At 31.5% G+C, this 14,644-nt stretch overlaps 2 protein-coding genes across 2 annotated transcripts; one reads left to right on the top strand and one right to left on the bottom strand.

Annotated features, from left to right (window-relative positions):
- Nucleotides 1-1,918, top strand: LOC105787639 (uncharacterized). The gene is made up of 3 exons (XM_012614121.2): nt 1-516; nt 586-692; nt 933-1,918. The coding sequence occupies exons 1-3, from the start codon at nt 58-60 to the stop codon at nt 1,672-1,674; spliced, it is 1,308 nt and encodes a 435-aa protein (XP_012469575.2). The 5' UTR covers nt 1-57; the 3' UTR covers nt 1,675-1,918.
- A 1,758-nt stretch (nt 1,919-3,676) lies between these two features.
- LOC105787638 (probable 2-oxoglutarate-dependent dioxygenase At3g50210) lies at nt 3,677-6,408 on the bottom strand. Its single transcript, XM_012614120.2, has 12 exons — nt 6,337-6,408; nt 6,126-6,241; nt 5,914-6,035; nt 5,772-5,835; nt 5,632-5,699; nt 5,336-5,394; nt 5,091-5,247; nt 4,946-4,965; nt 4,817-4,863; nt 4,366-4,446; nt 4,000-4,089; nt 3,677-3,908 (listed from the first exon to the last, which is right to left on the bottom strand). The coding sequence occupies exons 1-12, from the start codon at nt 6,368-6,370 to the stop codon at nt 3,780-3,782; spliced, it is 987 nt and encodes a 328-aa protein (XP_012469574.1). The 5' UTR covers nt 6,371-6,408; the 3' UTR covers nt 3,677-3,779.
- Between the last annotated feature and the right edge of the window lie 8,236 nt (nt 6,409-14,644).

The following is a 14,644-nucleotide window of genomic DNA, read 5'->3' as shown; positions in this document are numbered from 1 at the left end:
CAACAATCCCTAAGCAGTGGCGGCGATGGATTCCCCTTCAACCGCCATTGCCCGCCCATGAACAAACCAAAGCCTCTCATTTCCGCTATCTTAAACCTAAATCTCCACCCAAAACCCCTCTTCTCTAACCCCATTCATCTCATGGCCCTAACTCAAACCCGAACCACCCACTCGGATCCACCCCAAAACGATGCCGAGGATGACGTTCTGTGTTCCAACCCAGAACAGACCCAAGAGGAACAGCCTTCTTCTCCTTCCCTCGATGAAACGCCGTCGTTTGTTGGTTCTCCAGGGAAGTACTTAACCGGGGTTTCACGATTTGAAAGAGCATGGGCTCATTGGACCAAGCTAGGTCGGCCTAAGCTAATCGTTGCACCCATGGTTGATAACTCGGAGCTTCCGTTTCGAATGCTTTGTAGAAAATATGGGGCTGAGGCTGCTTATACCCCCATGTTACATTCACGTATTTTTAACGAGAACCCAAAGTATCGTTCTGAAGAATTCACCACTTGCAAGGTAAAGTTTTCTGGGTTGAATTTTTTTTAAAAAATTGTTTGGAACTTTGATGAATTTTGATGATTGCAGGAGGACCGTCCATTATTTGTTCAATTTTGTGCCAATGATCCTGATATATTACTTGAAGCTGCAAGGAGAGTGGAATCTCATTGTGATTATGTCGATATTAATTTGGGGTAAAATTATATTTCCTCTCTTTTTTTCATTTCGAATTAATTCTGTTTAGAGTTTATTAACTTTGGATGTAGAAGAACCATAGAAAGATTATAAATTTAACTTTTATGTTGGATATCCTTCATTGAGTTGATGTTGAATTGTATATTTGATCTTACATTTTGCCATTGGGGTAGTAAAATGCTATTATAAAGATCGAAATTGTTGGCTTTTGTATGAATGGCTATGTGGTTTATGTGTAGTTGTCCGCAGCGGATCGCTAGACGAGGGTATTACGGAGCGTTCTTGATGGATAACCTTCCTCTTGTGAAATCGTTAGTCGAAAAACTGGCTTTGAACCTTAATGTGCCAGTTTCATGTAAAATCAGAGTGTTTCCTAAGTTAGAGGATACACTGAAGTATGCCAAGATGCTGGAAGATGCCGGTTGCTCTCTTTTAGCTGTTCACGGCCGCACAAGAGATGAGAAAGATGGGAAGAAGTTTCGAGCCGATTGGAACGCCATTAAGGCTGTTAAAAACGATCTTAGAATCCCGGTTCTTGCCAATGGGAACATTAGGCATATGGATGATGTTCGAAACTGTCTGGAAGAAACGGGTGCCGACGGTGTGCTTTCGGCTGAGACTCTTCTTGAGAACCCTGCTCTTTTTGCTGGATTCCGAACTTCCAATTGGGTTGCGGATAACGAGAAAGACTCTATTGATGGAAAACTAGATCAAGCCGATCTCGTCGTTCAGTACTTGAAGCTCTGTGAAAAGTACCCTGTCCCATGGAGGATGATCCGGTCTCACGTTCACAAAATGCTAGGAGACTGGTTTAGGGTTCAACCGCAGGTTAGAGAGGAACTAAACGCGCAGTCCAGGCTAACTTTCGAATTTCTTTACGGTCTGGTGGATCAGTTACGAGAATTGGGTGTACAAGTTCCACTTCATCAAAAGGATGATGCTTCGGCAACCGGAAACTTGGCCGAGGTAATCGGTATTTGATTAGCCGGACCAAAGTTAATTGAGTTGTAGGTGCTTAGAATAGGGGAAAATCAGACGCTAATGAATTTTTGAGCTAAAAAGAAAGAATACCCTTATGAATTTTTTTGTGTAAGATTATTTTACTCTTTTTACAATTTCGTCCCTTCATTCAATGGGATATAATCCTTGTTTGTAAGGCATTGTTGTTTCCTATATAACATTGAAGAACAATTTATATATTGAAATTGCTATTGTACACTAGAAATTTTGAAGATGGGTCATTTATTTTTATGATGTATAATTACACTTTGCTCATCTTATTTATTTGGTTGGTCCAATTGAATATATTAGTTACAGCATTAAACAATGTTAAGAAATATGTAAGGAATAATGTAAATGACATTATATACTTTGAGTTAAATAATTAATATTTTTTTGTTATTTTTAATAAACTTAAATAATTTATATTTAATAATAAATTAAATAATAAAATATCAATTTTACCCTTGAAAGAAATTATAAAGGCATATTTTAGTTAATATAAAATATTTAAAAGTAAATGTAAAATACTATAAAATATATTTATTAATTATGTAAGAAATATTACATGGGTGAATATTTGATTCATTGGTAATATTTTTTTAATTTTACAAGCAGTTTTAAAAGTTGTCACATGTACTCTTATAAGAAGATATTTGTCAATCTCTAACTTCGCTTGTAAAGTTTGAAAACTTCACTAGTAATATATCAAATATTTTCCTATATCATATATATATATATATATATATATATATTTCCCTCTATTTGAACCTTACACTCTTCAGTTTCTAGATTTGATCTATCTTTCAACGTGATTATCGTCATCAGTCGATTTTTTCTTTTTAGAAAATTCACACTTCTAAAATTTCTGTCTCCTCTTTTTGATTATTTAGTTTTTTTTTTAAATCAATCCCTAAACTCATACCTTACAAGAAAAGTTTCGTGAAGAAAAACCTAAAAATGTGGATGATCGTCTCGGGATTGAATTGTAACTATGTTTTTTAATCTTCCCCTCCTTTCTTTTTTAGTTATACGCAGATTTTTTTAATTGAAAGTTTGTTACACATATCCTATAAAAAAAAATACTCTTCTCAGCAACAAACTCCATTAGAGCACGACCTCTACGATCTCTTCTTTGCCATGTTGTTAGGAGTACGCGAATCAACCATTTCTAGCAACCTAACCACTTCAACGAAACACCTTGCACTAATCATCTATATGTGCTGCAACTTAATCAATTCATATCACATTACCAACCTAGCAATGAACCAATGAGTGACAAGCTGACCCATCAAGAATTGGTAAATGCATAAGAGGGGTCAACCCATCATTTGTATATACCTCTTAGAACCCTCTCTCCCTCTATTCCAGCCAAACTTTGCCTCCCTTATTCCTTCACTAATTCCCTTTTCCAGCACTTCCTCGACTGGGTGAAAAGTCTCTATCACTACCTCACATTTATGTATCAATAAAATTTTCTAGATCACTCAGAATTGAATAAACTTCATTATCACCATAATCAATTATAAATTACATTTTATTTAAGAAAAATTATTTACAATTTTAATGAACCAAAACAGATAGATACAGTAGAAGGGGAAAAAGTACAACACAATCACCCAAAAATTATTTTATGGACGTTTTTCACCACATTATATATAGTCTTTTTTCAATTATTTAATGACGTTTTAGTAATTTTTTTATCCCAAATCTTGAACCTTGAACTCTGAACCTCGAACCCAGAACCTCAAACCCTAAATCTTGAACACCAAATTCGACCTTGAACCCTTGAACTTGGGTTTAATCAGATTCAAGGTAAAAAAAAAGTTACAAAATTATGTGTCAAATGACATAGAAAAAATTACTGAAACATCATTAAATAATTGAAAAAGAATCATAAATGATGTGATGAGAAGGATTAATAAAATAATTTCTCTGCAAGAGTATAATAAATAAAGATAAAAAATAATAATAATCACTTAATTCCATTTTGGAGCATATTTATTCAAGTTTTGCTTATGGCATTGATTTTACATTAATTATTAGTATTTATTACAGATAGTAATACATAAAAGATAATTTAATTTCTAGGGGACAAAGTTATTTTTTACTTTATTTACTAAATGCTCCCCATAAACAGCTTTCTGGTTGAGCCGAGCTCCCCCACTCTTCTCTACGCACATTTCCAAGGGCTCCACCAATGTATCAAAATTTGGCTGTTTAATTTATACCATCAAAATTAACTATTTATAAAATTAAAAAAATAAAACAAAGGAAATTAATCAATTAATTAATAAATGTAATTACCTCATAAAAATAAGCCACACATACTCGATACTTTGGTGAATTATTAATCACTCGATGCAAAGTGGCTTCATATGTACCGTTGGACCATATCTGTAACAATTTCAAGGAAAGTTTGGAGGGGTTACAGTCGGTTCCGCTTAAAACTCAAACTCCTAAATAGAAGCGACAAATTTTATAAAGAAATGCAAACAGCAAGCAGAGGAGAAAAATGTTTGCAGAGGGGGAGGAAATCAACATTCTATTTATACTAGTAACAGAAGGGCAAAACGATAAAAATGCATAGACAATTTTGTAAAAAATTCATAACAATATCTCCACTAAATCCTCAACAATCATGATTTTCTTTGCATTATCAACAATTTATACCTTCAACATGTCGCCAATGTTGCATACAAATGTTCCTGGAATGGGAGTAGCTGGTACCCATTCTCCCGATAGGTTTTTAACCTGCAGCAACGCAGGTTATGTGTACGATAATTATAAATTCGAATCTAATTTATATTTATATTGTTGAGAGATGATTGATTCCTTTAAAAGAAATTTAAAAATGTCGTCTGTCAAGAATTGACAGATCTCTCAATGGGCCGGTATCATCTTTAGTTAGGGTTTTATTTCTCAACATCTACCAAGAGGATATAAGCATCCACGCTTGATAGGGTTTGAATCCATGCCCTGTAGATGACAATAGTGCTCATGTTCTATTGAACCTTACTGCAAGCATTCGGACTCTCAGCTAAATCGGGAAACAAAACCTGAATCAATTCCTCCTCTTTCTCTCTATATATATTAATAATATATATATATATATATATATTACCTCAAGTGCAGTTATACGGTCATCTTGGTTAATCAATGTCAACAAACCTGTGTTTTTAATCATTCGATTTATTAGATAATATTTTTAATTAATTAATTTAATCATGAAAGATATTAACTAATTAATTACCATAGTCTGTGTGAATCCCGCTGGAAATACATTGTTTGGTCAACGAGAAAAGACAAGAAGGCATATCCAATTAGCTTAGCAGCCGGGAAATTGAATAAAATAAAAGAAAATGTGGGAATGATTTGTCTTTTCAGTTATGAAGTACCATCCAATGTCGTTATTTTGGGGAATTGCAGCTGATTTTCCAGGGTACCCGATTAGCCGCACCACCCAAAACGGGTCTCCACCTTTTTCACCTTCAAATTCATCCGCCGATCCACCCAATGCTAATGCAATTCCCCTCATTATTTTCCTAGAAAGATCTGATATTAAAGAAATTCAATGGATATAATCAAACTTCAACCTTAAATATCTAATACATAAGAAACTTCATTAAACTCAAGAACTCACCTGTGCAAAGTCTGATATACTCTTCCATTGATGCTTTGAAGTTTGCAGGTTCTTTAGGCCTATATACATACAAAATAATATTTAAGCTTGTTGAGCGAGGTGGAACTTGTTTCGGGGTATGGTTTATGAATTGTTGTTTGTTGGGAGTCGATAAATTTTGTTTCCAAACTTTATCGAGAGCTCAAGAAAGCGACTCTAGATAGGTGAAGAACCCAAGACTCTTAATGAAGGCAGAAAATAAAATTTGGACCAATAATAGTTCACAAACTTTTCCTAGAGCGAGAAAATGTGCATACCATTGGTTACATCCTTCCAAAATCTCCCCAAGTGATCCATACATCCCTCTTTTCACTTCTCTATAGTACTGTCATCATCATCCATAAAGTTATTAATTTATATAATAATGCCAGAAAAAAGTTTTCCAACATATACTTACATCAATGGCTTCTTGCAAGTCAGGGACGCCTTTAGTTATATTTTCTTTGATTTTCTGGTATCCTCTGTAGCATTCAAAAGCACTGCTATGAATTTAACTTGCAAGTCAATTTTAGCAGACAATAATGAAATAAATTAAAAACCTGTAACCAGTGTTGGGAGTCATTTTGATTTTGAGTTTTTCACTCAAAGGAAGATGGAAAAATTTGTGGGTCACGTCTTTAACATCGTTCATAAGTGTCTGTGGAACAACACCATGACCTTTCTGCAAATATATTCATTACCATATATACAAATTTACATTAAAAAGAATATTTATAAAAAAACAAGTTCATTAATGAATTAATTAGTATACCACGTAGAAGAACCCAGTTTCTCTGCATGCTTGATCCAATTGCTTGATAACTTCACGTACGCTTGGATCTTGTCCCATTTTGAGATCATCTCCTTTGGCTACTAATGGACCAACATCTGTTTGGCAGAAAAGAAAATGAAAGAAAATGCTGAGAAAATGGTAATCCTAAAACCTGGGTGAATGATTAATGAATGAAAATTGCTGGAAATACCAATGATGGGGATGGATTTGAAGTCAGTGGTCATTTTGGTGTTTTTTTTTTTTCTTTTTAATATAAGCTGCAATGGCTATATAGCTAAGCTGATGCTCAAAAATGGAGTTCAAAACAGTCCATTATATAGAGATAGAAGGATGCTATTTTTTTTTAGGTCTAGTCGAGTCGCGACATGTGAATTTTAATTTTTTTTTATCGAATGGATCTACTGTGAATATTTTATTTTAGATCTATGTTTGTATATAAAAATATTTATATTTATTTAACATGAAATAAATAGAAAGTATCTATTTATTTTAAATATATAAAATTCAACCGAAATTAATTTTTATTTTAAAAATTGAATCGAAATGATTACATCAATTAAAATTTATGTATTAAATTTAAGATTTATTCGGTAAAAGAACTTCTCCGATCTCTCTCAGTTTTAAAAGTGAGAAAATTAATCCTTCTAAGAAAATTAGAGCAATTTAATATTATTATTAATTTGAAAGTGAGCAACTAAAGATAATAATCAATTGTACATAAATTTGATTGGTATAATAACAAATTTAGCCTTCAATATTTATATATTTTCATTTTGGCCTTAACTTTTTAAAAATCAACAAATTCAACCTCAACCTTTACACAAATATTATAAGATAAATTTGTTAAATTAGGACTAAATCGATAGAATATGTAAAATTTGAGGACTAAATTTAGTATTATACTAATCAAAATTATGTATAATTTATAAAAAATTAACCTCATTTTGAAATTAACAAAATTAAATTACTCTAAATTTTTAAAAGGAAAACTCATTTATTTAATTTCGAAATTGAAATATTTACCCTTCAATAGAATGCCAGCGCATTGCTGAAAAGAAATAATCTTAAATATATATTTAAAGGTTAAAATATATTGATAGTACATGTATTTTAACAAAAGTTGAGATTTAGTCTTTACATTTAAAAAGTTGAAAATTAAGTTCTTTTACTTTTTATTTAAAATTTTAGTCCAACCAATATTGTTAGAATTCTAGTCAATTTTAAATTAAAAAGTAAGAGGATTGAACTTTAAAATTTTAAAATATAAGGACTAAATCTAAAATTCTATAGAAGTATATGGAGTGATAGCATATTTTAACCATATTTAAATTGTAAAAGGGTTAGACGCAAAATTTGCCTCTGTTGTGTATCTCTTATCCTATTTTGATATTAATTATTTTTATTCATTATTAAGTAAAATAAAAGGGATAAATATCAAACTGATCCATGAATTTTGGCCTAATGTATAATTTAGTACATGAATTTTGATTTGGTATACACATAAATCTTGAATTGTGGTTTAGATGTATATATAAAACTTTGATTTTGATTTAATTGTATATATTTGAAGAATATTTAAATAAATATGCACATGTGTTTTCACATTAAATTAATATAATTGTTTGCATATGCAATATTTCAATGTACAGTGGTTGTAAAAATTGAATCAAATCAAAATTTCATATATAAAATCACACAAAATCAAAGCTCGTGCGTGATATTGCATATTCAATCGAAGTTAATAGATTGGTTCGATATTTGTACGCTAAATGGAGAGGTAATATTATTAGAGAAGAGATTATCATAACGTATATATTTATCTATTTTAAAAACACCCCAACCAAAAGAATAAGCAAGGTCAAAGGCCAAGTTTCCAGAGAAAGTCTAATATGGAGAGGGGCTGCTAAAGAAGTTAGAAGAAACCTTCATCCTTTAGCATTGTCTCGGTAGGTAAATGTTAGTGATGTTGAGAACGAAATTAGAAATTTATTTTATGAAATTTAAATTTGAATTATAAATTTTTAAAGAGGTGAATGTGTAATTTTATCATCATATTAATTTATTGTTTTGGATTTTTTGTAGGGACTAAACTAGAATTTTATCATCTTGTAAGGACCAAAATATAATTTTATCATTATATTAACTTATAGGGTAAACTACACCCATGGTCACTTTTGTTTACCTTAGGTTACATTTCAGTCACTTATGTTTGAAATGTTACGTTTTAGTCACTTATGTTATCTTGTTGTAACATTTTAGTCACTGAGCCGTTAATTGTCGTGAATGGTGTAATGGTAAGCTGACGTGGCACATTAAATCATCATTTCAAACAAAAACTTTAGGTTAAATTATACAATTGGTCCCCATAATTTTTCGTTTTGAGCAAATTAATTCTTTTATGTTCTTTTAACTTTCTTTCTTTTTTTTTTCTTTTTTCTTTTTCCATTCTCTTCTGCTTCTCCCTCTGTTTTTCTACCTTATTTATTTCTTTAAACATACCAGGAAGTCGAATTGGTAGTGAAGAAAGAAGCATGGTATGGGTTTATGGGTTTTGGTTATAGGCAAATGATGACAGTTGACTTCCTACTTCTTTTTTCATTGCCAATTCGACTTCCTAATATGTTAAAAGAAATGGGAAATGTATGAAATCAGAGGGAGAAACAAAAAAGAATGGAAAAAAAGAGGAAAGTTTAAAGAACATAAAAGAAAAAAAATTAAATTACTTAAAACGAAAAAAATATGGGGATCAATTGTATAATTTAACCTAAAATTTTGTTTGAAATGATGATTTAACGTACACGTCACCACTGCTACACCATTAACGACGATTAATGACTCAAAGGACTAAAATGTTACAACATGATAACGTAAATGACTAAAACGTAACATTTCAAACATAAGTGACTAAACGTAACCTAAGGTAAACAAAAGTGACCATGGGTGTAGTTTACCTAACTTATAATTAGAAAAATTGAAAGACTAAAACAAACTTTTACTATTGCAAACCAATAATTAATTAAGATCAGCCAAATCCAATTGTCTTAGTTTTGCTTTTGTAATTAAAATTTTGTAAATTTATTCATAAATTAGATTACTTACATGTTTAATTAGAATTAGATTAACCATAGATTAGGTCAATTATCCATTAAAATATTATAAATGATCATAATTTCCTCTCTCTTTTCGTTTTAAAGATGTAAAAATCCTCAAAATTTTTCAACAAAAGCAATTAAGCTTCTACTTTTTTTTTTTGCACTCAATTAGATAGTTGAACTTTTAAAATGCATAAAAAATACCTTCTAACTGAAAAAAGAACAATTAAGCCCTGCCTTTTTTGTTGTTGACTCAATTAGATACTTAAACTACCAAAATACATTAAAAAAACCTTTAAACTTAAAAAAAAAAAAAGCAATTATGTAACATCTCAAAAATCTTAAGTTTTGATTCATTAATTTTCATTATAATTAGGTGTTTGTTTCGGTGGTTTAGTGAGTCGGTGGGTGTGAGTTAAGGGCATTTTGCTTGTGCTGTATTTTTATGTTTTTTTGTAGTGATTGGGGTCAATTGGGATAGAGAAGTGGGGTAGGATTTTGTGGTGATGGGGTAGTTATGATTTTATTTTTGTTGTTCATTCTTTTCTTTTCTGCCGTAAGTCCCTATTGCTCACGTTTTCCATAGTCCCCATTTTGTTAGATTATATTTTTGTTTCCAGAAAAAGAATTCAACATTTGTTCTTTGGAGTTCTTTCCTTTCTTTTTTTCAATTTACTACTCGAATCTCTTTGGCTTCGTGGTTGTGGTCTGTTGCGGTTCTCAATTTTGGGAGGTGATCGTGGTTAATTCGTTTGCTACTCCGTTTGTGTAAGTAACGCTTTTCGTTCTTTCATTTTCTGCACTTTTGTCGAAGGTTGTCGATGATGTTTGGGGGTTTGAAGTTATAAGAATGTACTGTTAATTTTGGGTTGGGTGATAATTAAATTAAATCTAATACGTTATAGGAGAAGATTGAGAATCATTGGGCTTTCCTCCGGCGACTTAATTCATGTGTGTGATTGTTGTTCGTTCTGTGGTAATGTTTTATTATGTTCTTGAATTTTAAGTTGTTCGTTTGGTATTGTTTTTAGGAAGTAATCGAGAGTTTGTATTGTTAATTCACTCGTGTACGTCATTGATTGGGTTCAAATGAATACGTATAGGTTTGGAAAGTGTTTTTGCATCAGAATCAGTCAAGGTATGTAACGAGACACCTGAAAGTCAGCGAATGGTGAAAGCCGAAAAACAACACTGTCGACACCATATAGCTATGTGCCAAGCCGTGTGCTGGACCGTGTGTGACACACAGTCTGGGCCGTGTGGGCCCAAAATTTAGAATTTTTTCCTAGGGCCATACACGTAGTCTCGATCGACCGTGGGTCTTCCGTAAGGTCGATATGTGATTAAATATACTATAAAACATGAAATTTGGTCATCTGTTAGTATAATTTATGTTATCTGTAAGTGTATTTGGGATGTCATATGAAAATAAAATCGAGAACAATGTTATATATGTGATTTGTATCTAAAATGTTATGCATGATTTCTGCTCTAATTATATCTGATTTTGGGATGAGAGATATATTATGTAGAGAAAGTGTTTCTATGAGAGGCGACACCTCGCCCACTATGCTGGTAGCATAGCTGCAAATATCTTGTAAGTGTCTTAACTACGCTAAGTGGTATGTAGGGTTGGATGGGTGTTTCAAACCCCACGTGGTGTGTTAGGATGGTCAGAGATGGTGTGTGGCGATTGGGGTAGGAAATATATATATTTGTATTTGAACTGCTCTGTTAAGATTCAGTACTATTAAATTGTCTGTTAATAATTATCTGTTTGAGTTGCCTATTACACACAGAGTTCCGAAAACTAATATTCTATTTGACTGTTATTTTTAAGTAATCCTCAGATTTAGACAGATTGGTGCAATCGAGAGCTCGGTTAATATCGTATTTTTCTTAAATTTGACTTATTGAAAATTTTGGTTTGAGAGTTTTGTAAAATTTGGACTCTTTGGACATTTGAGGCTATTTTGAGTTTTAGACTATATTTTCTGTTTCTGTATAATATTGTTCAAACATTTTATCAACAACGATTATTTTCTACAAAAACAACGGGTTTCAATTAACAAGCTATGTTTTCAAAAACAACGATTATTTGCCCGGGGCCCATTCAGAATAAGCAAAAAAAAAACCAAAAAAATCAAATTCAGTCCAAAAAACAGTCCATTTACAATTGGCCCAGTACAAGCCCAAATTCTAGCCTAGCCCAGAACCCAACTCAGCCCAAAGTTTTCCCCAAACACCGAAAACCCTAGCAACAAGGGTTCCCAGTGCCAGAGCGATGGACGCCCCTTGCTCCCCAGACGTGCGTTTGAGCCCTCGACGCGCGCGCCTTCGCCTCAGTCGTGCCACGTCGCACCTCTCGCACACGTGCACTGCAGAGAGAGACGAGCAAACGCAGCAAAGAAAAACAGAGAAATTTGTATTCTTTTGATTTTTTTTAGTTTAGTTTTTTTGGCCTATAAAAGAAAAAGGCAAAAGCTTTTGTAAACGGTTACAAACACACAAAAAAATACAGAGAAGCAGAATACAAAAAAAAAACTTTCTCTAAGATCGTTTGAAAGGTAGATTCCGACTTCTTTTTTTCGGCTTCGTTCTTTCTTTTTTCTTTTGCTTTCTTACAATAAACGATGTAAATAAGTTAAAATGGAGTGAGTACATACCTCTGTGATCCCGTCGTCGTTCTCGTCGGTTTCGTGGCTACCGGAGAGACTATAGATGGTTTTAGCCTGAGAACGGCGCAAGAGGAGAGGGGAGAGGCAAAGTTTTTTTTCTTTTTTTCTTTTCTTCTGTTTTTCTTTTGGTGACCGAATAACCCTGTTAGGTTTTTTTTTATTTGTTTATTGAGGGGTGTTTAAACGGCGCTGTTTGGGGCCTGAATCAGTGGCTCCCAAAACGGCGTCGTATTACTCAGTGACCCACGCTCGACCCGACCCGTTCCGTGGGGGATCCGAGCGTTGTTGGTTAAATGGGTTATTTGACCCTCTAGTCCCTCCGCATTGGAGGTGGGTTCCAATTTGGTCTGTGTCGTGGCGCTGCGTTTTGGGGAAGCGGGATATTTCCCAATCAGGCCCCCATGTAATACGCGTGTTGCAGCATGGTCCCTCACTTTAGCTTAATCTTATTTATTCCCTGTTAATTCGATTTTATTTGTGATTTAATCCTTCTTGTTATTATGTTTTTTAGAAATTTATTGTTATTTTTATTATACTTATTCTTATTATTAACTTTCTTTATATATTTGTTTTTCATATATAAGTAACTAGACATCTTTATAGAAAATTAATTTTTAATAATAATGCTTTATGTTTTTATATACATACACATATAACATGATTTTTTCTTTTAGTATACGCATATATATAATGATATATTGTCATTTTCGAACGATTCTCTTTTTCTTTTATTTTATTTTTATGCATAAAAAAACCTTATTCCTCTAAAATCTGTTATTTTATTCTATTTATTCAACTTTTATATATCATCACTAGGTGTATACTATTATTTTACTAAGTTTTATTTATATAGACTAGAATGTAGATATTAATTCCAAGCTATTCACTTTTATTTTACTTCGTTTTCTGTTTCTTTGTGTTTTAAAGATCTTTCATTAAAATTTATTCAAACCCTTTTTATTCTCTTACTAAATTGTAGCAAATATTTGCATTATTTATTATTATCACTGTTTTTTTTCTTTTATTGTATTGTTTTTGTTTGTTTTTTAATTGATTATGAATTTATGGGTTGCTTAATTTTTATATGGATGTTTGTAATAGGATTTAAATCACTATTATTCGTTTAATTGTTTCTAATTTAAGATTGAATTATTAGATGTATCGTTATTCAATCATGTTCCATTCGTAAAAGTTGTATTTTATTAAAGCATCATAATCGTTTTATTTTATAAGCTTTAAAGAGGCTTGGCGTTCGTAGGTTCTCGAGAGAATCAAGCCCTAACTTACTGGGCTTCGATTCTTCTCGATGAATTTAGATGATCAAGCGACCGTTTTATTAAAATCACGATTATTAAAATAAAATTCTTAAGGTTTCAAAATGTTTGATCCTAACTTACTGGATACAACATTTTGTTATCTCGTTTTTAAAATAAAGACAATATTTGAGGCTTAAGAATTTCGAGAAATTGAACCCTAACTTACGAGATTCTGATTTCTCGATTGACTTAAACAATCAAATAACCTTCTTTAAACTCTTTTTTTTTAAAAGAACACATTTAATTTCGGAGATTGAATTGTAATTGAATTGTAACACCCTAACTTACTGAGTGTGACAATTTATTTCCTCGAAATAAATGCATATTATTATTCAATCTAGTTTGTTCAAGTTTTTCTCATCAAGGATCGTACATTAAAATCTTTAAGGTTTCGATATTAAGACATTAAGCAATCAATTCGGTACCAATTTTGGGCGTTACGAGGGTGCTAACCCTTCCTCGTGCGTAACCGATTCCCGAACCTATTTTCTCAAAATTCGCAGACCTAAAATTATTTAAGAGGTGATCCGATCACACCTCAATAAAATATCGGTGGCGACTCCCATTTCCGTTTTCAAAGTCGATCCCCGCTTTTCAAAATTAAAAATGGTTTCGACATACATCTTTCTAAATGTTTCAGCTGCAAAACTATAAGGGCACGTTTGGTTCGCTGTAATGGAATAAAGCTGTAATAGTAATTCAATTGTTTGGTTGAATGGAATGGAATAGAACTATAATGGTATTCTTGTGTTTGTTGAATGGAATGATGTTGTAATAGCATAAGAAAAAAACTAAAATGACTAGAATACCCTTAGCAGAATTTTTTTTAGGTTGATGATTATTGTTATTGTTATTAAATTTTAATAAGATTATTATTGAAAATAATTTAATAAAAATAATAAATAATTTAACCATATTTTAACATAATTATTATTAAATATAATTTAATAACATTCTTAATATAATAATTATATGAATTAAAAATTAAAATATATAATACTATAAAAAATATAATCTACTTTATTATTTTTAAAGCGCAATACATATTTAATGTACTAAAATATCATTAATGAAATAAATAATTTAATTATTCTACAATAAAAACAAAATATTAGAAGTAATAAATAACTTGAGAATTATATTAAGAATGTTATTAAATTATATTTAATAAGATTATTAAGATTATTTAAAAGTAAATAATCCTAATTATGCGCGTAAGGTTAACCTTATTCAATAATAATAATAATAAGATTATTAAGATTATTTAAAAGTAAATAATGTTAATGGATTAGATTTACTAAGATGTTTGTTTATATATTGCATGGATGTTATTTAACATAATGCTAAACAAAAGTATTACTTAACATAACAATGGAAGATAGGTAGAGGCAGTCCAAGGTTTCTGGTTTGCT

This window comes from Gossypium raimondii, chromosome 2 (genome assembly GCF_025698545.1).
Source record: "Gossypium raimondii isolate GPD5lz chromosome 2, ASM2569854v1, whole genome shotgun sequence".
In the NCBI taxonomy this organism is placed as follows: domain Eukaryota; kingdom Viridiplantae; phylum Streptophyta; class Magnoliopsida; order Malvales; family Malvaceae; genus Gossypium; species Gossypium raimondii.
The sequence above is the reverse complement of the archived record's forward strand: the minus strand, read 5'-3'. Positions and strand labels throughout refer to the sequence as shown.

Coding starts and splice junctions, on each gene's coding strand:
- LOC105787639 (XM_012614121.2), top strand. CDS start 58: ATGAACAAACCAAAGCCTCTCATTTCCGCTATCTTAAACCTAAATCTC. Junction 517..585: donor AAGAATTCACCACTTGCAAG/GTAAAGTTTTCT, acceptor TGATGATTGCAG/GAGGACCGTCCATTATTTGT. Junction 693..932: donor TATGTCGATATTAATTTGGG/GTAAAATTATAT, acceptor GTTTATGTGTAG/TTGTCCGCAGCGGATCGCTA.
- LOC105787638 (XM_012614120.2), bottom strand. CDS start 6,370: ATGACCACTGACTTCAAATCCATCCCCATCATTG. Junction 6,036..6,125: donor AAACTGGGTTCTTCTACGTG/GTATACTAATTA, acceptor ATATATTTGCAG/AAAGGTCATGGTGTTGTTCC. Junction 4,447..4,816: donor ACCGTATAACTGCACTTGAG/GTAATATATATA, acceptor GCGTTGCTGCAG/GTTAAAAACCTATCGGGAGA.